At 49.5% G+C, this 27,146-nt stretch overlaps 1 protein-coding gene across 16 annotated transcripts in view; it reads right to left on the bottom strand.

Annotated features, from left to right (window-relative positions):
* Positions 1 to 6,363: 6,363 nt before the first annotated feature.
* TNC (tenascin C) overlaps positions 6,364 to 27,146 on the bottom strand; it is a 92,101-nt gene continuing 71,318 nt past the window's right edge. For all 16 annotated transcript variants that reach the window (XM_035723435.1, XM_035723433.1, XM_035723432.1 and 13 more), the window contains 11 exons: positions 23,795 to 23,917; positions 22,549 to 22,692; positions 20,323 to 20,442; positions 18,358 to 18,501; positions 17,466 to 17,596; positions 13,886 to 14,018; positions 12,123 to 12,274; positions 11,077 to 11,173; positions 10,016 to 10,177; positions 8,671 to 8,834; positions 6,364 to 6,829 (listed from right to left, as the gene is read on the bottom strand). In XM_035723435.1, coding sequence (XP_035579328.1) covers positions 6,719 to 6,829; positions 8,671 to 8,834; positions 10,016 to 10,177; positions 11,077 to 11,173; positions 12,123 to 12,274; positions 13,886 to 14,018; positions 17,466 to 17,596; positions 18,358 to 18,501; positions 20,323 to 20,442; positions 22,549 to 22,692; positions 23,795 to 23,917 — 1,481 coding nt within the window. In that variant the 3' untranslated portion in view covers positions 6,364 to 6,718. The remainder of the gene's footprint in view (positions 6,830 to 8,670; positions 8,835 to 10,015; positions 10,178 to 11,076; positions 11,174 to 12,122; positions 12,275 to 13,885; positions 14,019 to 17,465; positions 17,597 to 18,357; positions 18,502 to 20,322; positions 20,443 to 22,548; positions 22,693 to 23,794; positions 23,918 to 27,146) is intronic.

The raw sequence follows: 27,146 nt of genomic DNA, 5'->3' as shown, positions 1-27,146 counted from the left end.
TTGGTTGGATACGCACGATGCTCTGCTTTTCAAATGCCTGATATTTTTGGTGATTTCCATTTAAATATCCTGCTGGATTTCTCCCTCCTTGGCTGTGAGACAGTCTCAGCCCCTAGCCTGTCCCTCCCTAGGAGAGGCTGCTGCCTGGGGCTCTCAACAGAGCAATTCCTCTGCTGTTTCTTTAAACCACATGCCAGGTTCTGACCTACTGTGGTAATGATGTGGGTGAGCAGGAACTGGATTTGAATCCATACTGGTTGCATGACAACTTAGAGAAAAATCACTTATCTGAGTTTGTTTCCTCTTAAAATGATGATCTGGGGACAGAGCGGACCCTCCATGAGTTAAACAGAAAATAAGGTGAGGTGGATACAGCCTGCTTGCCTCTCTTCCTAGGTCTGGTCATGTATTCGGTTGACACATAAGGACCGGGAGACCACAGAACGGGCTCTGTGCGAGGTGCTGGAGATACAGCAGGGGGCAAACACATATAAAGTCCCTATTGTCACGGAGCTTAATTTCTAGAAATCATACAACTAAGTAAGTAAAGCAGCAGTGAGTCAGGTGGAAATATGAGCTCTGGAGAAAGAGAAGAGTATGGGGGATGGGGGGGCTTGTGTGTGTATGCAGAGGTTTGCACATGTGGAGGGCATGTGTGTGTGTTCAGGTGGGGTGTTGAGGGAGAGTCTCATGGAGCGGACGACATTGGGAAGTTGCCTGAAGGAAGTGAGAAAGCCGGCTGTGTGCGTGTGTACCTGTGTGTGTGTGTGCTCGTGTGCAAGAGCATTCCAGGGAAAGGCTCTGCAGTCGGAGAGCGCTGGGTTTGAAGAACGGCCGGCGGGCGGCGCACCTGGATCGTCATGAAATGGGGCTGGTGTTCGGAGCAGTATTGATGGACAGATAGATCACTCCGGGCTTCCAAGGCCACTGTCACGTCTCGGGCTTTGCTCTAAGCCAGAAGGCAAGCTTGGAGGGTTTGCGACAGCGGAATGAAATGACGTGACTCAGCATTTTAAGAGGATCGCTCTACACCTCTTTGGGGGTATAGACTGACTCAAGGAGCTAAGCGTTGGGGATGCAGGATCACCGTCTGAGCCAGGCTTTTGAGGAGAGAAAGCCAAACAGTAGCAATGATAATAGGAAGTAGGTCCCATTTCCAGAGGGGCCTTGCTCTGTGCTGGAACGTTAAGCGGTAACAAAGGAGAAGTCCTGAGGCTGAAGGGCCAGGGACAAGCCAGAGGAACCAGCACAGGACAGTAGAAATTGTGGGGGCTTGCCCTTCACTCCCAACGATAAGGGATTCATAATGGAAAGTAAGTTAGTGAGGAGACATCACTACAGTGGAGCTGTTGAACGTTCCGGAGAAGGGTGGTGGTCCTGCAGAATCTGTGTGGGGACTGGACATGTGGGCCCGAAGCCTTGCTTCCCTGCCCCCCACGTTCCTATTCCCCGCACCCTGGTGTACATTTGCAAGAGGTGATAAGCAAGAGGGTTTGTGGTTGCTGACATAAGGTTTTGTGCAGCCGAGGGGGAGACAAGAACAGAAGAGACAGCCTGCCATGCCCTGCTGCCTGTGCGCAGGATTTGAACCTCTTATGGAGCAGGGGATTGGAGTGAAGGTGGAGGTTTCCTTGGAGGTTTCTAGGAGCCTGCGTCTCCAGCCACCTGAAACATCGCTGGGAGCGCCTCATTGAGTGCCCTCCTAAAGCCGGGGGAGACTGCCATCTGCTGGCTGACGTGAGTATTTTACCCTGATGCTCAGCTTTGAACCACTGTCTTATCTGCTTCAGAGAGAAATGCATGGTTGGCACTTTCTCCAGGCCAGGTGCTGTCCATTTTTCTCTTTCAGATCATCACGACTTCTCATCAGGGTATATCTTCTTATTTCTAATGTTTAGGGATACTCAGAAAAATGAAGCTGCTCGACCAAGATCAGTCGGTAATTGGAAAACGGGATTCAAGCTCAGCTCTGACTGCAAAGACGATTACTTTAAAGAAGTTATAATCACATCGGCTTTGCAAACTGTAAAGTGTTATGAGTGAACCAGCTTATGGCGTGTGTTCCTCGTGTACCGAATGGAAGGATGGATAAAAGGAGTAAATATGCCGAGAGAGGCTCCTCCAGGCACTTGGCCTAAGGGGTCAGAAGATCTAAGGTATCAGTCCTAGCTCTGGCACTTCAAGGTCAAGTGAACCTCAGAGAAGTCATTTCACTGCTCTCAAACAGTTCCTTTACCTGCAGCTGCAAAGGTACTGGGCTAACGTGGGAGCTGCTCATTTTGACTGAGTGTGTGTGCGTGCTTCTTTCTGTAACACACTGGAATCTATTTTCCAGTCTTGGTGAGGCTGGAGTGATTCTCAAGAGGAGAGCCTTTTCCTACTTCCTTCCTGAGCTTTAAATTCACTTGCGGTGCTGGCCGCGGAGGAAGGAGGACAAGGGGAGGGAGCCCTCTGCTGGCCACGAGTATACCACACGCCCCCCGAATCCTGGCGGCGGGCACCTGTGAAGAGGTACAGCATCCCACTGAGGACAGAGGACACGCTAGCAGGAGCAAATACCTTTCTAGTATGGGAGTGAGCCTTCCAAAGAGTAACGCTGATTTTGTCACTCCTGCCCTAAACACCATCAGCACCTCTCAGCTGCACTTACAGGACATAAAGCCTTCAGGGCAAGGCCCCCACCACCTTCACCCTTTGCCTTCTGCCACAGCCTCGCCTTGGCATTGATCCCATTCTAACCACAGTAACCTCCAAGGAGCTTCCCTGATTGCCACCCCCCCCCATCCAAAGTCCAAGGAGCGATGCCTAGTACTATGGGACCCTGCAGCCATCCGGGTTCCTGGGGCTCATGGAGCCTTGACTCCAGCTCCGCACACCCCTACTGAGACTATGGAGCCGCATCTAGAAGACACCCCTGCAGGAGCTGAGAGCAGTTCCGGAACTGGGGTGCGGACGTGGAGCAGCTCTCTGGGACCCCAAGTCCTATGGGTTTTTCCTTCTAAACCTTTCTCAGAACTGTATGCCCCATCTCCGTGACAACATACCTACTCAAACCCCATCACCTTTCCCCTGGGGCCCCCGAGGCACCTCCTGTCTTGCAGGCTGCAACACAAAGATGGTTTAGAGAAAAGATAGGATCATAATCCTTCCCTGCTTAGAATTCCTTAGCAGCTTCCCATTGCATTTAGGGAAAAAGATCAAAATCCTTATCCTGGACCAAAAGAACTGTCAAGACGGGATTCCTGGCTGGCTTTCTGCACAGCCGGGCCATTTCAGGGCCTCTAGAGATACTCTGCCCTCTGCTTCCCCTGCCTTCTTCCCTGATTAACGCTTACTTATCGTTTAGGTCACGATTCAGATGTTCTTTCTCAGGGAACCCTTCCCGGTCAGGGTCAGGTCCTCATTAGATATTCTTGTAGTGTCTCGGCTTTGCTTCCCAAGCATACCCTCAGGTGGCTTGTCCGATGTAGTGGCTGTCGCCAGCCTGCCCCTGGCATGGAAGCTGCTCGAGGGACCAGGGCCCATGGTTATCTTGTTCACCTAGTGCTGGGCCTATGGGGGGCATTCAGTACTGACTTTTAAACAGAAAGCGAAAAGAGAATCTTGGGGGAGAAGAGAGCCAATCAGCACAGCCCACAGGGGCCCCCACCCTGTTATGTGGAGTTGGCAAGGAATGGTGGGAAGAAGAATGGCGTGAGAGGGGCAGGCTGAGAAAGGGAGAAGGTGGGATGGATTGTCCCGAAGGACGGGGCTGTGTGGGCAGACACTGTGGTGGCCGTGGGGAAGCCAGTCTCTTAGGCTCTTGGATTTGCATTCCTTGTTCAAGGCTAGAAGTCCCTCTGCAGGTATCCAGTGGGCAGGGTTCGAGGTGTGTGCCCTGGCTCCCACGGGGAGGAGGAGGGAGTATTTTCCCCTGTGGCTTCCATGGTGGGAGGCCCGAGTGGAAAGAATGGGGTAAGGGCCAGCAGGCAGCGACAACAGGGGCGCCCGGAGAGTGGGCCTGTCTGTCAGGGTCCCCGGGAGAGGCAGGGGAGGAGAAACTGTTTCCAAAGGTGCAGGCAGGGAGGAGGAGAGCCTGAAGGGCTCGAGGGGGGGACAGTTACCTGACACCTGGATAGAGAGCTGAGTGGGCACGGTCAATGGACAGGTGCTGTGCCTCTGCTGGGAGGCAAACTGTCAGCCCCCCGTGATGCTACAGAGGTAGGGCTGGGGAATAAGGACCCTGACCCCCCCACCCCATCCCCCACTATCCCAGCACTTCCCATTCTGATAGCCAACCAGAAGCCTGAGGGCTTGGGGGTCCATTGGTATAATCCATGCAGGGTGGCCTTGAAGGGTACAAGCAGCGGGGAAGGGAGGGGAGCAGACGGAGGAAGGGCAAAGGGAAGACCAGACTCCCTGGAAATTCACTCTCAGTGGAGAGCTTCCCGGGAGAATGCAGTGGAGTAGAATTTCCAGGAGCCCTTTCAGGAGGGAGGAGGTTGTTTGAACAAAGCCAGAGCCAGCGACTGAAGGACATGTTTGAGGAACGTGAGCTCATGCTTTGACCAGGATGGGGGCAGCTTTGAGCGTCTCGGTGCGGGCCCTTCCGCCTGCCCATCCCCACATGGGGGCATCTGCAACCTTCCCAGCGCCCCGGGTTAAGGACTCCTGTTTGATGGGGAATTTGATTCTGGTGTGGCTTCTGGGAAGAACCTCACCCGCTTAGTTATAACTGCATTTGTGGGGAGGGGACAGCAGCGGGCCTCAGGGCCTCCCAGGGGAACCATCAGCAGCCAGATAAGCCTCCCACTTGAGGCTTGGTTGTTGCAGGAGCCCGTTTGCTCAGGTTTACACAGCAAGGCGAGTGTTGCTGTGGCGGAGGTGCAGAGGGTGAGTCTTATGATCTGGAACAGCCAATTGTGTATATGACGTGACAGCATTTATTAAAGCAAGATAAACTCAGCAGTGAAGGATCTGGCCCCAGCCGTAAATTCTTCTTGTCCTCATGTCTGAGCCATCACATTCCATTTGAATGAGGCCTATCAGTCCAAACATTTTCATTAAATAAGTCCCTTTGCTGAAAATCCCCTAGAGAATTAATTGGGAATTGCTCTCCCCCCACCCTCAACCCACCCTGTTTTCAAAGACAAATGTGTAGTGTGTGGTTCTAACTCAATATTTGCCAAGTACGAGCAGATCTGCTGTGCTGGGCAGTGAGGTCCCTCCACCACTAGATGCATTCAGGCCGAGGCTGGGGGACACGACAGGGGGGCTTCGAGTGGGGGAGGGGGAGAGCTTCCTAACAGACATTCTTTCTAGTTCTAAGATCTTGGGGTTGTAAGAAGCATCCAGCAGGACTTCCCCACACTCCATCATTTTGCAACTCACACATTTCCTCAGGGAAGGAGGGATTTTCATCGGGGTCCCGAGGGAGAGCAAGAACACTCGGGTTGAAATCAACACTTGAGTTGAAATCCTAGTTCTATGATTAATTGGGTGGGTAGCCTGCGGGCAAGTCATTCAATTCTGTGAACCCCAGTCTGTCATATATAAAGTGATCGTAGAGACAGCTAACACTTATTGGCACTTACTCTACACCAGGAGCCGTGTTAAGGGCCTTATCTGGAAGATATTTATTTTTTTCTGCAGAAATGCTATGCAGTTAAGCAGTGCGAGTATCCCCACTTTATTGATTGGGAAACTGAGGTACAGAGAGATTAGGGCATAAAGGGATGGTGGAGTCAAGATTTGAACTCAGGTAGTCTGCCTCTGGGCATGTTAATCTTTGCTGGATAACAACTGTCTCCTCACCTATATCATGGAATTTCTAGAAGATGGGTATAAAAGCATCTTTGAAACCACACACTGTTAGTCTTGAAAATATTGAGCAAGAAGCTGAATCTCAAGTGGTAACCTTTTCCCAACCTCGTTTAGCTTTGTTCAAAAAAGTTCTTTCTTCTCTCCCAACTTGTAGGCCCCCTCCCTTCTTCCCTTCCTCCTCACTGTGCCTTCCGTTCCTTTCCAGCATTCCTCCCTCTGTTCAAATACGTTGCCTTTGGTGGAATTCAGGCTCAACAATGAAAGGCAAAAACAACAGACGGATTTAAAAGTACTTGTGCTTTTATTAAAAAAAAACAAAACAAAACATACAATCAGGTACTGTCCAGATGTGTTTCGGAAAGGAAGATCTCTTTAAAAATTCTTAGTTTTCATTGTCATTATTATTATATTAATAATATTAATCGTATCCTTAACATCGAAACAGTATTGCTTTTCTGGTTTTTGTTGCATGAAATGTAAAAAAAAGGGGCGGGGGACGGCCTCCCATGACGCACACCGAATCATTGCAGACAATAATAATGATACTTATACAGCTTTGTGTAAAATACAGCTGGTTCTAACACAAACTACCACTGTACAGCCTACCCCTCTCCCATTCCCAGAGCCACCCAAGAGAAGGACAACCACCGTGATACCATCACTGGAAGATGTGTGCTGATTCAAACAACAAGCAGACATCTGTGGAGACTGTTGTCTTTGGTGCGAAGGAAGTACTCGCAGAGTAGGTGGGGCCAGCGCTCCTGCCATCGGCCTGATGGTCCACGGTCAGCTTTAGCTCCTGCCAAATGCCCGGGTGTGGCTTGATGGTTGGATGGGTTTGTACTGAGACTTTGGTAAAATCTGCTTCTTCCTCTGGGCCCTACTCCTCTCCCACCCAGTTAGTCGTTCCTGGAATTTATGCTCGCTTGCGCCTGCCTTCGAGATTTCGGAAGTTGCTGGGTCTCAACTTCATCTCAGCAAACTGGATGGAATATTCGTGGCCCTTCCAATGGAACCAGTTAACGCCCTGTGAAAAAGAGAAGACCTCAGATAGGTTCCCACTAGGCAAGGTGCTCACTGACTGCTGCTTGGTCAACAGGAACAAAGGGAGTTCTGTTTGAACCTGACCATTTGGGTAGCTCACAGCTGTCTCTTGCCTATCTGTCTGTTGATCTGTGTAGTGAGAACTTGGAAAGAAGCTGGCTGAATCTGACTCGATTTTTTAAATTTCAGTCAGAAGCCACCTGTCCTTGCTTTGAGCTTTGAGCTGCCATCGTGAAACAACATGGTGGCTTGTGAAACTTGCCATCGGTAGGAACAGGTGCTGAATGAATTCAGGTCATGATTGGAGGTTACAGAACGGACTCGCTAGATGCAGGGGAGTCTCTAATTCCCACGGTTCCTATGGAGTATTTTAATAAGGGTTTGTCTGGAATGGCAGGAGGAACGCAGGCGGAACACAAATCTTACAACCTGACATATAGGATTAAATCTTAAGGCTCTTATACTTGAGACATAAATGGTCTTGAACCATTTGAACCAAAGGTCATCAAACCTTTGTGGGCCTCAGTTTCACCATCTTCCACCTCCCCCTTCGGGGTCTGATAGTGCCAACCTTGAAAGGATGCTGTGAGGATTAAATGAGTTTGTAAAGGAGTGATCATAGTGCTGGGCACATTGTAGGTGCGAAGTAAATACGACTCCCCTCATCTCCAATAGGGAAAAGTATCCTTGGAAATTTGGCCAACGATTTTTTTTTTTTTCTCAAGAAAAGATTATATTTGGGTCTGGGTCCCCTAATTCCCTGTTTGACTCTCCCACAGAGTCTACAGATGGTAGAGTCTGCTGTCGAAACCCACAAGGCCCCTTGCTCCACCAGGGCCTCAAGGGGGGGCCACTTCTGCAAGAGCTCCTAGGAGGCCACCACCTCATTCTCTGACCCCTCCTCTCTTCAAGCGGCGTGGGGCTGTGAGGGGACATGGAGGAGTTAGTGGCTGATAAAATGAGGCAAGAAAATAGAGACACTTTATAGGATTCTAATTGTCTGGCGTGCACCGATAGCGGGCAGTCTCCGAATGTGACGGGCAGCTGAGGTGTGAGAATGGCTGGCTCACCCCATGGGCAAATGTGTCTGTAACTACTCAGTGCTGGTGAAGTACTTGGTCCCTGCGCTGCCTTCCTCTGTCCCCCTGTCCTCCCTCGGACAGAGGCGCCCAGTGGGATGCAAGCCCTTCTCGTTCTATGCTGGGGACGGAGGCCAGAGAGGAAAAGTGACATCACTAAGTCCACACGGTTGCCGGAGCAGAGCCAGAGCTCAGATGGGCTCCCATAACTCCTCCATGGCCTTTCACGTCAGCCCACATTGGAGGGGAGGGGAATGGAAAAAGAAGTTTCCTGCTGGGCATGCGCTTTTGTTTTTGTTTGTTTGTTTTCCAGAAGGACTTTATGTCACTCTGGTGGCAGGGGACGAGGAAAGAGAGGTGGTACAATAATGCTAGAGTGAAAGTGTCCTGGGGGCAACATCATAAGACACCCCACTTATGCCCCTGCGTCACCTAGACACCTCCACTTGAATCTGCTTTCCTTCTGGAGTTCAGACAAAGGCTCTGTCTGAGGAGAGCTTTCTGTGTTTGGAATCCACCTGACCAGTGGTCTCCCTGGGACATTCACGGGTTAGCATGTGCTGTCTCGAGGATTTCACCTGACCTGCAGTGTCCCCGAGGTTCCTCCTTGCCAGGAACAGATGTGACACCAGGTTCCGGAGGCTGCTGCCCCCTAGTCTCAGCCAGAACCAACGGGCTGGGGTGCCCGCCTGTCACCCGCGACTGGCTTCCCGAGCCCTGCCCCCGACCCTCGCACTTGGCTCACCTGACTGTGGTTGTTGTCCCCATACCTCCCCATCAGGTTGACACGATGACAGTTCTTGTACCAGAAAGCCCCCTTGTAGGACAGGGCGCAGTTGGTGATGGCTGAGTCCGTGTCCTTATCGAAGGTGGAGAAGGATCTGCCATTGTGGTAAGCCATGGAGTCACCTGCGGAGAAGAGATACAGATCTGAAGAGTCCCAGCGTGGGGAGGGGGGGTTTCCTTGTGGGCTTGGGAGGGCAGAACTGGGGTGGCGACTGAAAGATCCTGGGGGGTGGGCTGCCCTTGAACCCTGGACCCAGGATTAGTATCGAACACAGGACTGGAGTGGTCATGAGAGCTCCCCCAGCCCCCGAAGGCTCATTTCTGCTGGAAACAGTACAATGTGGAAGAAAGAGGCTTGTGGGTGGCTTTGAGGGTCCAGCTTTCACTCCCTAGCATGACCTGGCCCACGTCAGGCCTCTTGCTGAGCCTCAGTGTTCTCTTCTAGAAAATGGAACTAGCACACTGATCCCATCCACCTCAGTGTGCTGTTGGGACAATCAATGGATATGAAGGTAGAGGGGTATGCTATATAATAGCTGTGATTGTTGTTACTTTTATCATTTTCTTTTACATTCCTTTACATAACGGGGCACAGAGACGGAAAGGCAGGACTGATATTTTGAAGCAGGGTACAAAGGGTCTCAGATGCCTTTTTAACGACGAAGTGACCAAGAGCAGGTAGGGATGGATGAAACAAGATGCCCTCCTGTGGAGAGCTGGCTACCACCAGAGGATGCATCTCTACCAGGGTTACCTTAGTAAGGGGGCTTTGGAAATCAGTGCAGAGAGGCGGGTGGAGGCCACATTCCCACTGCTCAGTGACTGACTCCCCCTGGATCCCCACCCCCCTCCGGTAACAATATCCTTCTTGCCTGAAGCCACTTCACTCAAACAGATATTTATTGCCAGGTAATAAAATGTCAGAATTCTTTGAGGGACACAAGAATGAAAACAATTTTGGCCCCTGGTTCTCTCTCTTCACCACCGCCACACTGATCTCCAAAGAGCCTGATCTCTGCTTAGATGGCCAATCTTTCTTTGGAGACTCCCCATTATGGTTGTTTCCTCTCGGGGCTCAGAGAGGCTGGGAACGTACCATAGCTTCTGTCTTTCCTGTTTTCATAGACATAACTGGACGCCACCCCAAAGCAGGGAAGGGTAGTCATACCCTGCCACCAGAGTGACATAAAGTCTGATCTGATAAGCGGATGGATTCGAGAAGGAAGGAATGAGGAAGGAAGGAGCTAAAAACCCAAGGAAGGCTTTTGTGGTTTCAGAGGCGGGGTAGTGTGGCTGTCCCCTACCTGCGGTCCCGCTGTAACCCTCCACCTTCAGCTTGTAGCGGGTCTTGGCGTCCCCCACGCTGAACTTGTCATAGACGGCATACGCGGTCTTCCCGTGGTCGCGCAGGTCCACCCGGAGCTCGTACTGCCCTTGCGCTGTGATTTTGTGCAGGTTGTCCAGCCCTGTGGAGGACAGGCGAGGGTTACAGAAGAAGCACAAGTGACTGAGGCCGTTGCTTCTACTGCATCCACCCTGCAGGAGCAGCGGCTGGGCTCTTTAAAGAGGTTCCTCTCGCATAGACCGCGTCTGGAGGCCTGCGCTCCTCGTTGGCACAGACGTTTCTGAGCCTCAGGTAAAATCAGGGTGACACCACCTCCTAGGGCATTGTGAAGATCAAAGGAGATAAGGTGGAGAAAGCACTTTTAACCTCCAAAGCTCCTTGCAGGAGAGAGGCAGTGGATGCTAATGGGGTGGACATTCCCCAGCACAGGCACCGGAGCGCGGAACAGTGCCCCCTGCAGGGAGACTGTGGGAAAGTGCGAGCTACAGGGATGGACGGACAGATGGACGGACGGATGGATGGATGGATGGATGGTTGGATGATGGCTTTGTGGTGTTGTTTGGGGAGATTTCAAGTGGCAGCTCTACTGCTTACTGGCTAGATTGTTGTGAGCACGTGACTTCATCCCTCTTTTCCCATGTGCAAGGTGGGAATTTTGTACCTTGCATAGGTGCTGGGGGTCTCAAGGTTATGGTTATAAGGCCCATCTCAGCACCTGGAGCCCAGGACGGAAATAGTTAATAATATCAGTGAGGATGAGTCTGTAAGTAGTTCAGTGAATGACTTCAGGCTAGGCTCATTCTTCAGGTCTGGTTGTGGGCTCTCTCTGAACCAGATTTTTATTTTTAACGACCTAGGGACTTTAAAGTCTTTTCTGTGGAAGACTTGATATTCCATGTCTACTACCAGAGCTACTGTTTCCTCTTAGGCCTTCTCTCCCATGGGTTGCTGTGGGTTAGGAACGATGACAAGGAGGGCAGAAGTGGGCACTTGGGACACACACAGGCAAGGCTGCATTACCAAGCCAGAATTCTTCTCTGCGGTCCCCAAACCCAGCAGCATAGGCTTTCCAGTTGCGATAGAAATCTTCACGTCCATTCTTGCGTCTCAGGAACACCTGGAACATAACCAATGAATCAGGGCGCGCTTTAGCTATCGGAAGAAAGAGAATGCATCTTTCTGAGAGGAAGAACATCAGAACTGTGGGAAAAGCACCAGTCCCCAGCTCTGTCCATCACTAATTTGCTATGTATCTCTGGGCAGGCCACCTCCACCTGAAAAACAGGGATTAAAAATACCACCCAGCTTTGGGTGATTATGATGTGTCAAGGTCGGCTCATCACTTGTTCTAAATGCACCACTGTGGTATAGATGTTGATAGGGGGAGAGGCCATGCACGTGGGACAGGGGGTATGTGGGCACTCTCTGCACTTTATGCTCACTTTGGCTGTGAACCTAAAACTGCTCTAAAAAATAAAGTTTATGGGGCGCCTGGGTGGCCTAGTCAGTTAAGCATCTGCCTTCAGCTCAGGTCATGATCCCAGCGTCCTGGGATCGAGCCCCGCATTGGGCTTCTTGCTCAGTAGGGAGTCTGCTTCTGCTTCTCCCTCTCCCTCTGCCCTCCTCCCTGCTCTTGCTCTCTCTTTCTCTCCAAAAAAAAAAAAAAAAAAAGGTTTATTAATTAAAAAGAAATACTACCCAGCTCGGACAGTATTGGGATTGAAATAATTCACATAAAACTCTTAGCACAGTGTGTGGTAGATAGCAAATGCTAATTAATCCACATAACGGGCTCCACGACCACCATCATTTTTATGCATCACAGAGTTGTTTGAGGATCAGATCAGATAAATTACAAGAAAATTATTTTCTCTGGTTTTTATCCCCGGCTTCTTCCCCATTCCTTTGTTTCAGAGATGGTTCTTGAGTACCTCTGGATGACAGGCACTATCTTGCAAAACCTCCAAACATTGGTGTGTGAGTGCATGGGGAGGACGTGCCCACCTCCCTACCCCTGCTGTGCCCTCTGCCCCTAGGCCCCAGGCCTGAGAGCTCACGATACTCACGATCCATCCACCCCCATCAGAGGTCATGTCGCAGAAGACTTCCAGAGCCTGGGTCTTATCACCATTCAGGTAAATGGTGTAGAGGCCAGAGGCTGTGTCTCCGTTCAGCATTGCTTGGGAGCAGTCCCTGGGGAATGGGTACAGGAGTCCAACTGCGGGATAAGAAGGAAGAGTGGCCCTCTTAGAGCAGGAACACTGGTAGGTGCTTTCAGATTGCAGCTCCATTGCGTCCTGGCCGCATGCCAATGAGCAAGCAACTTAACCTTTCTGCAGCTCTGTTCTCTTGTGTGCAAGATGGGGGTAAAGCCTATTTTGCAGGGGTGCAATGAGGCTTTTGAGGTTATGGATATAAGGCACCCAGCTCAGTCTCTTACATTCATGGAAGTCGCCAATGATATCGGCGGGAGAAGAGCTGAGCTGCTGTGAGGAGCGAGTATCAGGCTGACCTTGATCTACCTCGAGCAGCCAGGCAGCACCTGGTGAAGACCCAGGTACTGGCAGGATGGCCAGGTCTCTAGCACCAGTCGGTGGCTCACTGTGGATCAGGGCACTCTATGGGGCATCTAAAAACCATGCGTCCTGACTTCTTCAGAGGATTTGGGAGCCAAAGACAAGAATTCTAGTCTTGAATTTGCAATCTCTTGCCTCGGGACACTGGAGAAGTCATTTAACTGCTCTGAGCCTGGGAGTCTTAGAGGGACCAAACAGAATGTCTGGAGAATCTCCAAGTGCACTAATATGATGTAAAAACAATGTAAAACTTGACAGAAATGGATGGTCTTGGGGCTGTGCTGAGCAGGTGGGACAGGGAGCTGGTAGTTCTGACCTGACCCCCTTCACCTGAGGCTGCGTCATGAGCTGTGCCCTTGTTTATGTCCCGGCTCTGGTCTGGGAGCATCTTTAGGGCACATTCATGTGTTTGTGCTCCCAGCATTGGCTGTGAGGTCTGGCAAAGGGCTTTGGCTTCTGCAGCTCCCTCAGCAGGGAGAGTGACTGGAGAGTACGCAGTGACTGGAGCCAAACGCAAAGGGCAGGAGGCGGTCAGGGATGCACGCCGGGTATCCTGTGCTCAGGGCTTTCCAGAGGCCCACTCCCCCCCTTCCTCAGGAATGCGTGCGTCCTCTTAGTTCACGAGAGAAACACCTCGCACGTTTGCCACCTGCGGACGACACCCTGTGGCAGGGCGCAGGGCTGCTTCCCAGGGCCTGGAACCCCTGAGCCCAGATCTGCCTCTCACTCATGCTAGAGCCTGGAGTTACTCAGTCTCTGGGAGCCTCTGCTTCCCCCGCAGACAATGGGGCCCAATGACCCTACCAGCTCGGTGGGAGGACCGGTTTTGATTTCAACTTCGGACAGGCTTTGTTAACAGGACCTGGCTTACAATGAGCCCGGTCCATGGGCCACACACCGGGGCTAGGAGTTCAGACACAGCACAGAGTCCTTGTGAGGAAGGGCTACTGTGAGTCCCACTGTATAGATGAAGAAACGGAAGCTTGCAGGGTGGCATTAACTTTCCTAAATCACTCAGAGCAAGTGGTGGAGATGGGGCTTGTATCCAGAGGTCTCACTACTGGTTCTCCTTTCCTTTCACCACGAGGCTCTTAACCTCTTGCACCCACATTCCTCGGGCTCTCAGGGAGTGGCAGGCACTGATCATTTTAAGAGATTTGAGGGAAAAATTCAGTCATGGTCAGAGAAGTGGAGGGTCGGTCTTGTCTCACAAAGTTCGAGCTCAAGGCCCCGCTGCACCCTGAGCCCCTTACTTGTGGTAAAGACTGTCTGGACCAGCTTGCTCCTCAGGGGCCCATTCAATGCCTGGATCTTGGCCGTGTAGTGGGTGGAGGGGCTCAGCTCCGCCAGGCTATAGGAGGTGGTTTCTGGACCCAGAATGACTTCCTAAGGGCAGAAGAAAGAATGTAATATATTTTTTTTTGCCACACAAATCCTCAGGGTACAGATGATACATTCATTCATTCACCCATCCATTCATTTCTTCATTCAAAAGAATCCACTGAGCCTCACTCTATGTCACGCTCCATGGTCATTTCTGGGACACCAGAGATGGGGGGAACGCAGCCTAAGCAAAGGTACCGAGGTCAGGAGGGGCAGAAGAGGAGGTAATGACCTACCTGAGCCACACTTGGTTTTGGGTGCTGGAATGGCGGAAGAAGTAGGCAAAAACCAGATTACAAAGGGCCTTAAGTGCCAAACTATGGAATCTGAAGTTTATCGTGATAAGGAAGGCAGATTCCCAAAAGGTTTTTGAACAAGTGAATGAAGTGAACCCAGCTTAACATGGTAGCAAGATGAACCACACAAAGGACAAAAGGTTTAGATTTTCAGACCAGTTGTATCAGCCACCTAATATGGCTCTTTTTCACAGGCCTCTGGGAAGCTTTAAGATAATACAATGCCTGGGCACCATCCCAGATGGGCTGCATCGTAAGAGCCAGAAGTGGGGCTCCGCCTGGTGCATATCAAAGAAGCTCCCCAAATGATCCGGATGCAGTCAGTGTGGGGATCTCGAGTCAGGGGATGACTGCAGTAACTCAGCAGGCACGGCGGAAGCCTGAGCTGACCTGGCTTATCTCTTTCTAGAACAGAGATGTCCAGGAGAGGCGTGCGTGTGTCTCTGCTGCCAGATCTCCTCTAACCCCCCCTGTAGTTTGTGAGTGCTCACTGTGTTACTGTCCCCAGAACATTCGTTTCAGCTTCCGGGAGGTCTTCCTCCCTTCCAAATCCTCTTTCTAGCTTCCAATGCCTGCAAATTCACCTTATAGCAGGTGACCTGGGTGTCTGGGATTGGAATTCAACCTACACTACTAGCAAACCCAACCCAACGGTGCCTGCAACCTGCAAACACGGCTGACAAGCTGTGGGCAATAGTGGGTCAGTGCGGAGGCCCCTGCAATGCTCTCTCGCATCCTCATGCTGGGCAGGTGAGGTTACCGTGATGCTTCCCATGAGGGGTGGGGGGCTGACTTCCAGAGAAGCTGAGGGACTCATGCTCATTCCATAATGTGTTGGTGGTAGAGGCTGGTCCTACCTCCTATCTCCCCACATCTTGTCCAGGACTCTTTCCTCCTACATCAGGTTATTTTCTTGAGTGAAACATACACAGCTGGGGACTGGACATGCAGGAAGGCAAGTCAGTAGGCTGACACCGGTGACCCGGTGACCTTTATGTGGCTCCCAGGTCTGGTCCCTGGGGAAGGATCAGGTATAAAGCTGGGTTCGTTGAATTACTTGGGGATACAATTACCGATCAGCTCTCTAGGCTGCTGGGCAAAGTCCTTTTCTAGGTAATCAGAGTAGACTGAAACGAGGCTCAGGACTCATGTAAACTCAGTCCTAGAATGCCTGCTGGGAAGCGACTTGTAAGGCTGGTGAGTCCAATGCACTCATTTTACAGGTGGGAACACGACACCCAGAGAAAGTAAAGGACGTGCCTCCATGCATACAGTGAGTTAGTTCGTTGTTATGCCAACTCAAAGAAGGGCCACGGGAGTAACTAGAAATGTGTGTCCACTTCTAGCTAAACACGGTGGATTAGACATGCCAGTTTAGCTCTACTTTCTTCTGAAACCCCCTGCAATGAGAGCGAAGGGATAGAAAGCACAAGTCCATGAGGATGAAGCGGATGACAGACGAGACAGACAGAGGCATGCAATGTCCACAGAATCCTGATGGATGGGAAGGGGTTGCGGTGGGGTGACAAGCGAGGGGGCAGGCTGGGAGATAGCTGGCTGAGTGGGTGGGGCCATTCCAAAGCTGGCTGATGAATGCTGCAGGGCCTAGCAAGTTCAGGAATGGAATGTGTACAAAAGCAAAGATGCCTTTGAAGGCCAGTGTGGGACATGGCTGAACAAAAGTTTGTTTAACAGCTTAAATAAGGAACAGATTCCAAGCTCTCCCCATCCCCGCCCTCCCCCCCGCCCCCCACCAAGTCTGGATGATTGTCCTTCCCAGTCCAGATGAAAGACTGAGGTGTACTCTCTGGAGACACTGAGCCAGAGAGAAGACTCTGGATTCAAATCCACCAGGCCCCACGGAGCTACACTGGAAACAGAAGGGAAGATGTGTACACAGCGGGGGCCCAGGCTCTTCCTTGGGCTACAATCCTGGCAGCTTGGTTTGAAGGGGTTGGAGGACCCTCTAGGGAGGTGGATTAGCTCAAGAGAAAAGGCTTACAGAACTACTACTTATGAGTCCCCAACAAAATTGCTGGGCACTTGCTTACTCTACGGTGAGCCTCATTAGTTGACAAGCCCCGTGTCTGTCATCGGAACTCCCAATAAGCTGTTTCATTCTTGGCTCGAGTACAAAAGGACCATCAGACATTGGGTGGAAGTCTCCAATATGAAAGATAAAGACCCAAACCAAACAATAGCAGTGAAACAGAAAGAAAGAAAGAAAAAAAAAGGAACTTGGAAGAGACACTATGCAGGTTGTAGAATAAAATACTGGTAACATATATTCTTAGAGATAAAGAGAAGTCGCGGAATACAAACAATACGCTAGAGAAAGGTGGATGAGCAGGGAATAAGGAAAAGTTCTTAGAAATGTAGAGTGCGATGACCAAAATGAAAAGTTCAATAACAAGTTCAGAAAATAAAGTTTAGAGATCAAGTTCACTTGTGTGAAAGGAAGGGTTAAGGTTATTTCAACTTGGAAAGTAAAAGAAAAGATGTTCACGGGTAGAGAATATCAGTAACAATTGCTGTAAATAGCATTAACAGTTGTTGTCATAGGAGCGTGGTGATGTATGTTTCAATATATAATGGAATGATGCCATCTGCGAGATTGTATATATGGCAAAGATGCTAAAGAAGCTTTTGGCTTTTGCTCAATAAAACATTAAAAGACCATGCATCCAGCTCCTAAAATGTCCTCAAATCTTGTGAGCAGTGGTTCTTGACCTTGGCAGGTGATCAAAACTGGAGTCTGGTTAAAATGAGACAGGGAGGCTGGAGCATATGATTCAGAAGGTCTGGCATGGCAACCCATCCCTGTTAATTTTTTTTATTTTCAGCTCCCTAGCTGCACTGAGATGGAGAAACAGCCCCGGGGTGATTCTTCTCTCCGCTGAGGATCATGTACATGTTTCAAACAGCAGTGGGGAGTTTATATACTTCAAGATACCTTGACTGGGCGCCTGGGTGGCTCAGTTGGTTAAGCGACTACCTTCGTTCGGCTCAGGTCATGATCCTGGAGTCCCGGGATCGAGTCCCATATCAGGCTCCCTGCTCAGCGGGGAGTCTGCCTCTCCCTCTGACCCTGTTTCCTCTTGTGCCCTCTGTCTCTCATTCTCTCTCTCTCAAGTAAAAAAAAAAAAAAAGATACCTTGACTGTACCATCGATGGATTCATACACCAATAGGTAGCCGGTGACAGATGCCCGGGGGGGTCTCCAGGTGAGGAGGGCAGTTTCTGACTGAACCTCAGTAGCAGTCAAGTCTCTTGGAGAATCAAGGTCTGCAGAAGATAAGTCATTTGTTAGCAAATACGTCAGCAACTCTAGGACAAAACTCCCTTGGCTGGGTTATCAGGAAGCCTGGCTTCAAGTCCTTCCCTACCATTGACCTATATGACCTTGGGCAGAACCTTCCCCATCTGTAGATGAGGGCGTTGAATCATGCGATCCCCAAAGACAGAATTCTCTGTGGTTCGTTTCATCCTAAGGGCCAGATTTTCCTGAGCCCAACACAGTCTTGATTGGCCTTGGGTGAATTTGGGGAGAAAGACACAGCTGTGAACACAATTCCCAACCCCTCTTGCTCCTCAATAAGGGGACAGATGAATGCTGATATTGGCATTCATCCCTACTGAGAGGATGCTTCTTCTCTTTCCCTGCCTGCTGCAGTTTGTAAAAAGATCTCAATGTATAAAAACCCAATGAACATCTGGGAAAACGTGCCTGAAAAATCCTTCTCTTAAAAATATTTCCCTGCCTAGAACAGGGATCATTAAATACTGGGTTGAGGGCCAATGGGGACTGGTTTTCCACTTTAAAAAAGCCCTCCTCTTAAAACCGTTTCCTAGTCCGGGGGGAGAACAAGGTCATTTCAGTTCAAAAGGAAATGGTGTGTTTCTTAAGGTCCCAATTGAGTGGGTACTGGTGAATTTAGCTGATGCTGATGTCATCACATTGCAAGGATCTGACTTAAGAAAGAAAGGGTTGGAGTTTAAGATGGAGGCTGTGGGTGGGCGTCTTCCAGCTCCTGGTGTCTTTGTACCTGTTGTGAACTTGGTAGTGATGACTGAGCTCTTCTGGGGTCCTTTCTCTGCAAAGATCCTCAGTGTGTACTCCGTGGCAGGCTCAAGGTTGGTCAGAGCATATTCCACCGTGTTCCCGGACACTGTGCGTGTGATTTCTGGCACTAAACATGAAACACACCGAGCAGTTACCGCTCCCCGTGTGAGCCATCAGCACACTTGGCACACGGCGCACACACCTACTTCTAGCAGCAACTTTCAGTGATCCTGTAGAAAAGCAGGTCTGATTTCTGAAATGACTCACACCCTGTTCTCTCTCTTGAGCACTCACCTCATACACAAAGGATTTATCATATGGAGACTGGATTTTTCCAGGCACCAAATCAGGAGGAAGGGGGCCTGGGGGTCAGGAGGTGTTTCCACATGGTGCTGGCTGGGGGGAGCTTTGCAGCGGAGGTGCAGGAACGAGCTGGAGGACAGCTGCAGCTAACGTCTCCAAGCCTCAGGCTGCCCAGATTTAATGTGTCTCGTTACTTGCTTTCCCCTCTTTTTCACTTACTCTCATGTCCTTTTATAATCTGACAAATGTTGTTAAATCACGAGGCTGGAGAACCACAAAAATTGGGCAGCTGCAGATGCACTAGAGCCTGGTTAGTGCCTCTCAGACCCATTGGGTCAAGTCCAGTGGTGGAAACCAAACCATGGCACCAGGTGGGTGTGTTTATTTCCTGATCACAGGTGACTGACCACCTTGGCTGGCTGGGGACTGAGAGATTTCCCAGGGTGTGGGACTTTCAGTGCTGGAATTGGGAAAGTCCTGGGTATCCTGGGATCAGTTTATTGTCCTGTTTATCATCCATGAAACCCCATCTCCTGCACCAGACCCCTTTCTAGGTCTGTATCTACTGATCCCATAATCCCTGTGAACTATGCTCTGGTTTACTGTAGATACAACACCACCAGCTTCCCTGACTCGGAGGAGTTTGGGGAATATTTAAGAACTGAAGAGATGAATGAATGAATGAATGAATGAATAGAAGAGTAAAAAGAATAAACCCCCAAATCTCTCTTCCCTCACCCTCCAACTTGCTCTATGCTCATAAAGAACTGTTTTAGGTAGTGGCCTGGGGGGGAATGCAGATTTTCAGAGGCCCCAGGCATCGGTATGGCATCCCTTCATGTTGTCACTGCAAGTAAAATAATCCTGAACCGCAAAATAGGAAACTTACACGTGCTTTGGGATTCAGATAGTAAAGTCTTTTTCTAGGGTAGCTCATTACAAAAGCATGAATTCATTCCCTGAAAAACAAATCTCTTTCTCCTCTCTCTTACTTGTACTTGATCTTACGTTTTGGTGGCCGTGATGTGTTGGTGCCCCAAACAAGTGTTTAATCGGCCAACTAAGTATATTAATTAGCACAGATGTCTGCAAAGACAAGGAGAAATAATTTCTGATTTCTCAATTGCATCTGTTACCTCCTCTGTAGCCTCTAAGAGGCCCAACCTCCCCAGTGCCTCCTGAAATAGCCTGTTTAAGACTCTAGATTCTGAACTCATTCTTTGTAAGAGATGGGAGCTGCTGCCTAGAGAGGGAAGCTCACGGTGAAAGGCAGGGAGACTAGCGGCGGGGCGGGGGGGGGCACAAGCTGGGGAAACGCATGCAGGCTGGAAATGTGCCCTTTGTTTTCCTTTAAATGGCCTACCGGCCTTCCTTGGTATAACCACAACATTGATGCTCTTCACTTGTCAACAAGCAGAGGAGGATGGGTGAGGCCTCCCTTGCCACCCTCCGGCCAGGCCCTCCGCACCGACCTACCCAGGCCCGGCTTCAGCCCATGAGTCTATTCTGAGAGCCCCAAGGACATCACTGGCCTTTCCAAGCTACCTGTGTATTTTTGCCGTCCTGGTCCAAAAGTGACAGGGAGGAGGGAGTACGGCATGACAGACACTCCGCCTGGTGGGGAGGGTCTTAGACATGGCCTTACCTTTCTCCCCTGTGTAGGAGATGACATAACTATCCACGGGGGCAATGGCTGGCTGCCACATGGCCAAGGCTTCTGTGTCGCTGATGTTGGCTGTCACCAGGCCAGATGGGCCATCCAGAGCTGCAAAGAAAGATGATGATATATTGGAGAGATAGGCAGTGGTGGGGTCAGACATCAGCCCACAGCTGTCTCACTGCTCCTGGACTCCTGGTGTTGGGCCACGGCGCCTGGTGCGCACACAGTTCCACGTCCTGGGTCTGGAGCCAGGGCGTCCTGGGTTTGAGTCATGGTTTCTTCCCTTGCTGGCTGGGTTCTCTTGGGTCTCTGTTTCCTCACTTGTACAATGGGGATCCTCATTCTGCCTGGCTTTATCCTCAGGGTTATTCTGATGCTCACATAATAGTATAGGTGGAAAGGAGCTATATAAACTGGAAAGGGCTGAACATATGATGAGGGTTATCATTGTAGTTCATCACTGTTCCCAGGGAAAGAACTTACAGAAACAGGGAGCCTCCCAGAGTCAAGGCTGCCCGAGGCTCTTCTGGGCTTTGAACGATAGCTCTGGTTAGGGGGCTGGTGGGCAACACGGAGCCAGGCCCCAGAGGCTGGCGGGCCCTGGTTCTATCGTGGCTTCTCTGCCTAGCGTCTGTGTGCTCTTCTCCAAACCTCATTTCTTCAGGTGTCAGAGGTCGGCTGCTAGAAGGATGAACGAGACCTCGCGTGCGTGAGATGTGCTGGGGCAGCGCTCACTCACGGTGGCTGCTATTAGTAACATGACTATTAACATTACTGGAGTCTTCGATATGATTGCCAAATGACTTGTACTGACAAAGGGCGCTGGCCCGTTTAGCCGACCCCTGTGACGACCCAGCAGCCCCTTCTCAGAAACTAACCTAAAGAGGACTATTATCCTCTTGCATTTGCACTTATGACTCAATTACTCCAGAACAATGGCCCTGGGAGGCTGGAGGTCAGCTGTCATCAGCTCATTTCAAAGATGAGGCTCCTGAGCCCCAAGAGATGTGATGACCGGCCAGAGAAGCAGAAGGAGGCAGAGTACTTTTGGGAGCCCACATGGTCAACTCCAAGCTCCTTCCTGCTTCAGCCTGTCTGTACAGAATCTCCTTTAAATGCCCAGGACAACAGGCCTCGGGAGGGAGTGCATCCAGCGTTTGCAACCGGAGAGTCCATGAATGAAAGGTTTCTATGGGGGAAATAAGGGCCTGTGTGGCAGGGCGGACAGGACTCTGGGTTCAGATGGGATGTTATAATTGCATATAATCAACTTTTTTCGACTATTAGGATATTTTTAAAATTTCCTATGAGGCCCATTCTTTGGATCCCTTAATGGATTAGACTGGATAATTGCTCGCCTATCAAAGGATAAATTGTTCAGAGACATGGCTGCCTGAAGAGAAATTTTCCACTTCATTCTCCTTCAATGAAATTCATGATTTCCCCCTCCTTACAGTATACTGTACAAATCAGGTTATAATAGGAAAACAATCCTCTATTTTAGAAGAACACAGGGTTTGGAGTGAGACTGACCTAAGTTCAAATTTGCTTCAGCATTTACTAGTTAGGTGGCCTTGGCCAAGGTATTTCATTTCCCTGGATCTCAGTTGTTTCCTCTGTAAAATGGGAACGATGTAGGCATTTGCATGGTTTAAATGCAAAGGGTTTCGGAACAGTGCCTGGAAGGCAGGAGCAGCCTAGTCAGGAGTAGCTACCTGATAGCTATCACCATTACACGTCTGTGTGCTGAGCATGCTTGAAAGTGTTTCCTCCGTACGCTGGGAGGGAAGGAGGTGGATTAACGTGCACAGTCATTTACATTTACAGATGTTTTACGTAAATCATGTCATGTGATTCTTATGGCACCCTGCAAAGAAAGCAGAATTGTACCCATTTTACAGAGAAGGAAACTAGGTCCTAAAGAAATTAACTGACAGCTCATGTATCTAAAAGTGGTAGACTTGGCATTTCAATTCAGGGCAGCATGACTCCCAAACGTGTGTTCTTTCTTCCACACTAACCCAAGAAATGAAGGCCCAGGGCAGTTAAGGATGAAATCAAGGGTTCCTGCCTATAAGAGGCCAGGGACGGGCCAGAAATGAGGTCTCTGGTGCTCCAAATTCAGTCCATTTTCCACTAGGATTTCCCAAATAAAGAAATTTTTTCCAGCTGCTGAGTCATGAGCAATAATGCGGAAGGTGAGAAAAACACCTGTGCTGAATGAGCCTGAGACTGGTTCGCTTTCCTCGAAGCCCTTCATGGCGATGACGTTGACAAGGTACTCTGCTCCAGGTAAGAGCCTCACCAGCCTGGACTGAGTCTTGGTTCCATCCACAGTTACCACTGACGGTGTTCCTGGAACATGGCAAAAGCAAGATCGGGAATGGTGAACCTCACTGAAACTTACTGTTGCCCCAAGAATGGGTGTATCCGATTTGGAAATGAAATTATATCTTGATCCAGTACCATTTTCTTGACTTCCTTTCATTTGCTCCTACCCTCTGGCATAAGAGAAGAGGTCTTACTTTTTGTATAATGCTTTTTTTCCATCCATGCAGATGCCAAAAACCAAGGAGGGGAAGAAACATGAAGTCACAATGTGCTAAAAACGGCAAGTTTCCGTTCAGTAGAGAGCTGGCATGTTTTTATTTATTTATTTTTCCCACAAAGAATATGAAAAGCTCACTATGTAATGGATATCTGGTCTATTTAACCCATTGTCTTAGGTTTGGGTTAAGCTAAGACAGAGATCCTTCCTAGCAAATATCCTACCCTTTAAGGAAAGAAGACGGTCATAGTCAAGATTGTACTCTTATATTTATTAAAAAGGCCACAATTTATATTTCCTAGAATTCCAGGGCTGGTGAGGAGCTTATATACCAGCTGGCCAAACTTCCGTAGAGCTGCTACAGCATCCCTCTGAAGAGGAATATACTTCCACCTGCCAGAATGTCTTTGGGCAGATCTGACGGTGCATCCCCCCTGCCCCCACCACGGTCTTTGCTGTGGCCCCTGTGCATTGAACTAGAGCTCCCACTTCTACTAGCAAAGTCACAACTCCCCATCTCTACTGAGACAGACGGATTTGAAGACCAAAGGATAAAACCTCACATACATCCAGGTCAGGATCAGCTTTTCAGATGAGTGTGCTCAAAGAGAAAAGCACCAGTGTATTTAGAGTCTCTGCCATTGTGTGAAAACAACACTGGGGTCCATTTCTCATAGGAGTCGAGGGTTTCAAGGCTGGAAGAGGGTCTTCATAAAATGACCCTTCGCAAGGCAGTTCTTCCAAGGATCCTACAGCACTTTACAAACGAAACCTACAGATATGGTCTCCGACAGAAGGAAGTAATTTTCTTTGGTCATATTTGGAAGGATGGGAATTATCAGAGTCTCTTCACTACCCCACTCAAACCCTCTAGGCTGCTCCTTCCAACGCCCCCTTCCAGTGCCCTACCTCCTGCAATGGGCACGTAGGTAATCCGGAAGCTCTCCACCTGGGCAGAGGGCGCCATCCAGCTGACAGTGGCCGAATCTTCAGTGATGTCTGAGAAACTGATCTCCTTTGGAGAGCCCATGGCTGTCAAGGAGAAAGCACAGGAGAAACCCAGAAATAGTCAACTATCTTGCTCATCAGTGATTCTTCCTGGATTCCTTATCTAGGAAAACTCAGCCTCTAGAGTTCGTGTCTGAGCCAAGCCTTTAGGATGGAGAATGTGGTGATCTGTGGTCAAGTTGTGACTTGATAGAGACAATTGTTCTCTCATTCAGGTACAGGGCCCAGGGCCATAGAGCTGCCATTAGGTTTCATTCAAGTAGAATGTTAACACCACAGCTGATATCTGAGGAAGTGAGGCTGGTGGTTTCATAGCTTGGAATATGCCATCCTATAATTTCTCAGTTTTAGCATTTTTTCCAAACCTTTGCTTTCTAGTTCCTTTTATTCAATGATACCAAGACTTGACCATTGTACGGTTCTTTGTAACTGGTAAGGATTAATCCTCATTTAGAAACCCCTGAGAAGAAAGTGTGGTTGTAGCCATTTTATAGAGGAGGAAACTGAGGCTTGGTTCTCCAAGGCACATTGTTGTGGGGTGACCTTTCTGGGCCCAGGACGGGGCAGCAGAGCCGGCCCAGCCGAGGGATCCTGGAAATAACATTGACATGGAAACTGACCTCGATGAACCCATTTCCAGAACTGGATGGAGGTCCAGAGCCGGGACAGCAAGAAAAGTGAACACGTCCTGTGCACTGGGTCTACCTGCGGGGAGACCCATGCCCACGGGACAGTTCCTGCTACATAAATACCATCCCCCCAAACCCAGGTTCCATTGGCTTTTCTCTGTGTATTTTTTGGCTTCACTCTTTGCCCTCTTCAGCTGACTATGTTTAACCAGTGAGATCAGGAAACAATTTTCAGGTCTCCAGGGAGCTCATTTCCTCATCTTTTCCCTCTCCAACCCACGCTGATCATTAAGTTTTAAAACCCACAGCCCACTTGGGGGAGATGTTTTTCCCTCTCTCCATTTCTGTCTCTCTCCTCTTTTGGCTTTCTCCTGTAGTCTTTCCTCCTGGTAGTCAGATTCTCTGGCTGACGGGGGTTCTGCCCTCTCCTTAGAACCAAGCTTTGGAAACCACAAGGGCTCTAGAGCCTGGAAGATCCCTTCACTTCTGTGAGCCCCAGTGGGAAAAGTGATGCCCACCTACAGGAATATTTTCAGGATTAGCAGAGCTAGTGGGTGTAAAACCCTTAACAGAATCTGGCAGATAGTAAGAATTCAGTAAACGTGATTGTTATCTCTTTATTTCCTTCCCCATATAACTCTTTTTACCATGGGCTACCCTGGATTTTGAAGTAACTCCCGGGAAAGAGCTAGATAAGGTTGGCTGAAAATAAAACCCAGTGAGGTGTGTAAATGCAGGCACTGTGGCTCTCCTGTGGCTAGCCTGGTCCACGCCGCCCTTCACTCTGACTGCAGACCTCAGCACATTTTAGATGTATCTTTGTGGCCACAGCTTTTTTCTCTAGATGCCAGATTTTCTCATCTACAAAACGGCAATATTATCTGCCCTGTCTTAGAGGCCGTAAGAATTAGTAGCGTCATACATCGTGTGCACCTGAGGGCCGTGCTTGATCAGAATGGCAGCAGGGAAATAGCTATGCATAATAACCTGACGGAATGGCCCAGTAGTGATGGGAGTCCAGGCTTAGTGGTGTGCTATTTTTGGACGATAGGCTTTCCTCCGTGTAGAAGACTATTTATTATTTTAGCGTATCTCCTTCTGTCATAAATATAGTGCCCATAAGTCTCTAGCACCACAGTAGAGGAGATGGTCAACGGGAACCTGAAGATAGAGCCTCACAAAGCAACTAAATCATACTATTGAAAAGTTGAGAGACACAAGCAAGGCGATGCCTCTATCTCTTTTCCCAAGTGGACACCTGGTTTTCAATAGACTCCATTAGGGAAACAATTGGATTTGCTAATAACTCCCAAGGAGGTTGAAGAGGGCTTTGATCAGCAATTTGCATAAAAAGTTGCCACCCCAAATCTGGACCAAATGTCCATGGCTTTAATTATATGGCCATGGACAGTCATTTTAAAAAATGTATTCTCCCTTCAACGTGTTTTTATTGAATACTTCTTATGTCCCAGGTCCAGTATGAAGCTCCAGGGACAGCTACTGGAGCCAGTATGGTTTAAGAGCAAGGATTCTGGGCTTAGACTGACCTGGGTTTGGATTCCATTCTGGCCTTCCTAACTAAAAACACCTTACCCCCTTAGGTCTCAGTTTCCACATCTGTGAAATGGGGCTGAATGCGGCGCTCCCTTGATCTGGCTGTGTCACGGTGACCGACGGAGATAAAAGGGTGTCAGTTGCCCTGCTCATGCTGCATGGAGCTCATGCTTTATAAATGGTGGTTACTGTCTTTATGCCTCATGGGAGTCGGAGCCAGAGGAACCGAGCATAAAGGGCCTGGTTCATATAGAAGGGAAGACTGCCAAGCAAGGTCTCTGCAGACCTGCACCAGACACAATGCCATTGCAACTTGGTGGTGTGTGGTTTCAAGTGCATTCTGAACTAGAACCGGGCAGGGGAGTTGCGAGGTCGTCTGGCTGGGAAAGGATTGGTGGGATGGGAGGGGGGCACCTTCTGGGAATTGGGAGGAGGGGCACTGACTACCCCCACTAGCCTCCGGGGTGGAAAGGAGTACCCAGGGTGTGTGTCTGGGGGCGGTGATGGGGACAGGTTAAGGAAGCATTTCAGGCTCCTCACTAAGCACTATAACTCCAGAAGAGAAAGACAAAGTCATCATTCTCTGTGGCTGGATTTTTAACTATTTTCTGTCTATTTCGGGGCCCCTCCATTTGGTGCACAGAGGCACACTGGCGTTTAGCTCCCCGGAGGCAAAAGATGCTCCTGGCAACTCTGGGCTTTCCAAAGAGGGACCACGACTATTGGGAAGTGGCTCAGACCACAGAAGGGAAGAGGAGCCATTGCAAAAACAGGGATCAACCTAAGTGTCCATCAGTAGGGGACTGGTGAAGTAAATAAGGCATATGGGATTATCTCTCAGATTTAATAAGCAAGAAACACACATACACCAGAGTGTGGAAGAGTGCTCCCCGCAAAAAAATTTAAAAAGAGTATAGATTTAAGTCTAATTTTGTCTATTTGTACAGACAAGAAACTGGTAATATTGACTACCTGTATACAGAGCAACTAGGGAGCAGGGAGAGAGTTGAATAGAGACTTTGCTCTATGTCTTTTTTTAATTTTTGAATTTTGAACCAAGTGGCCCACTA

Source organism: Zalophus californianus, chromosome 13 (assembly GCF_009762305.2).
Source record: "Zalophus californianus isolate mZalCal1 chromosome 13, mZalCal1.pri.v2, whole genome shotgun sequence".
Lineage (NCBI taxonomy): Eukaryota > Metazoa > Chordata > Mammalia > Carnivora > Otariidae > Zalophus > Zalophus californianus.
This window is presented reverse-complemented; position numbering and strand designations above follow the sequence as displayed.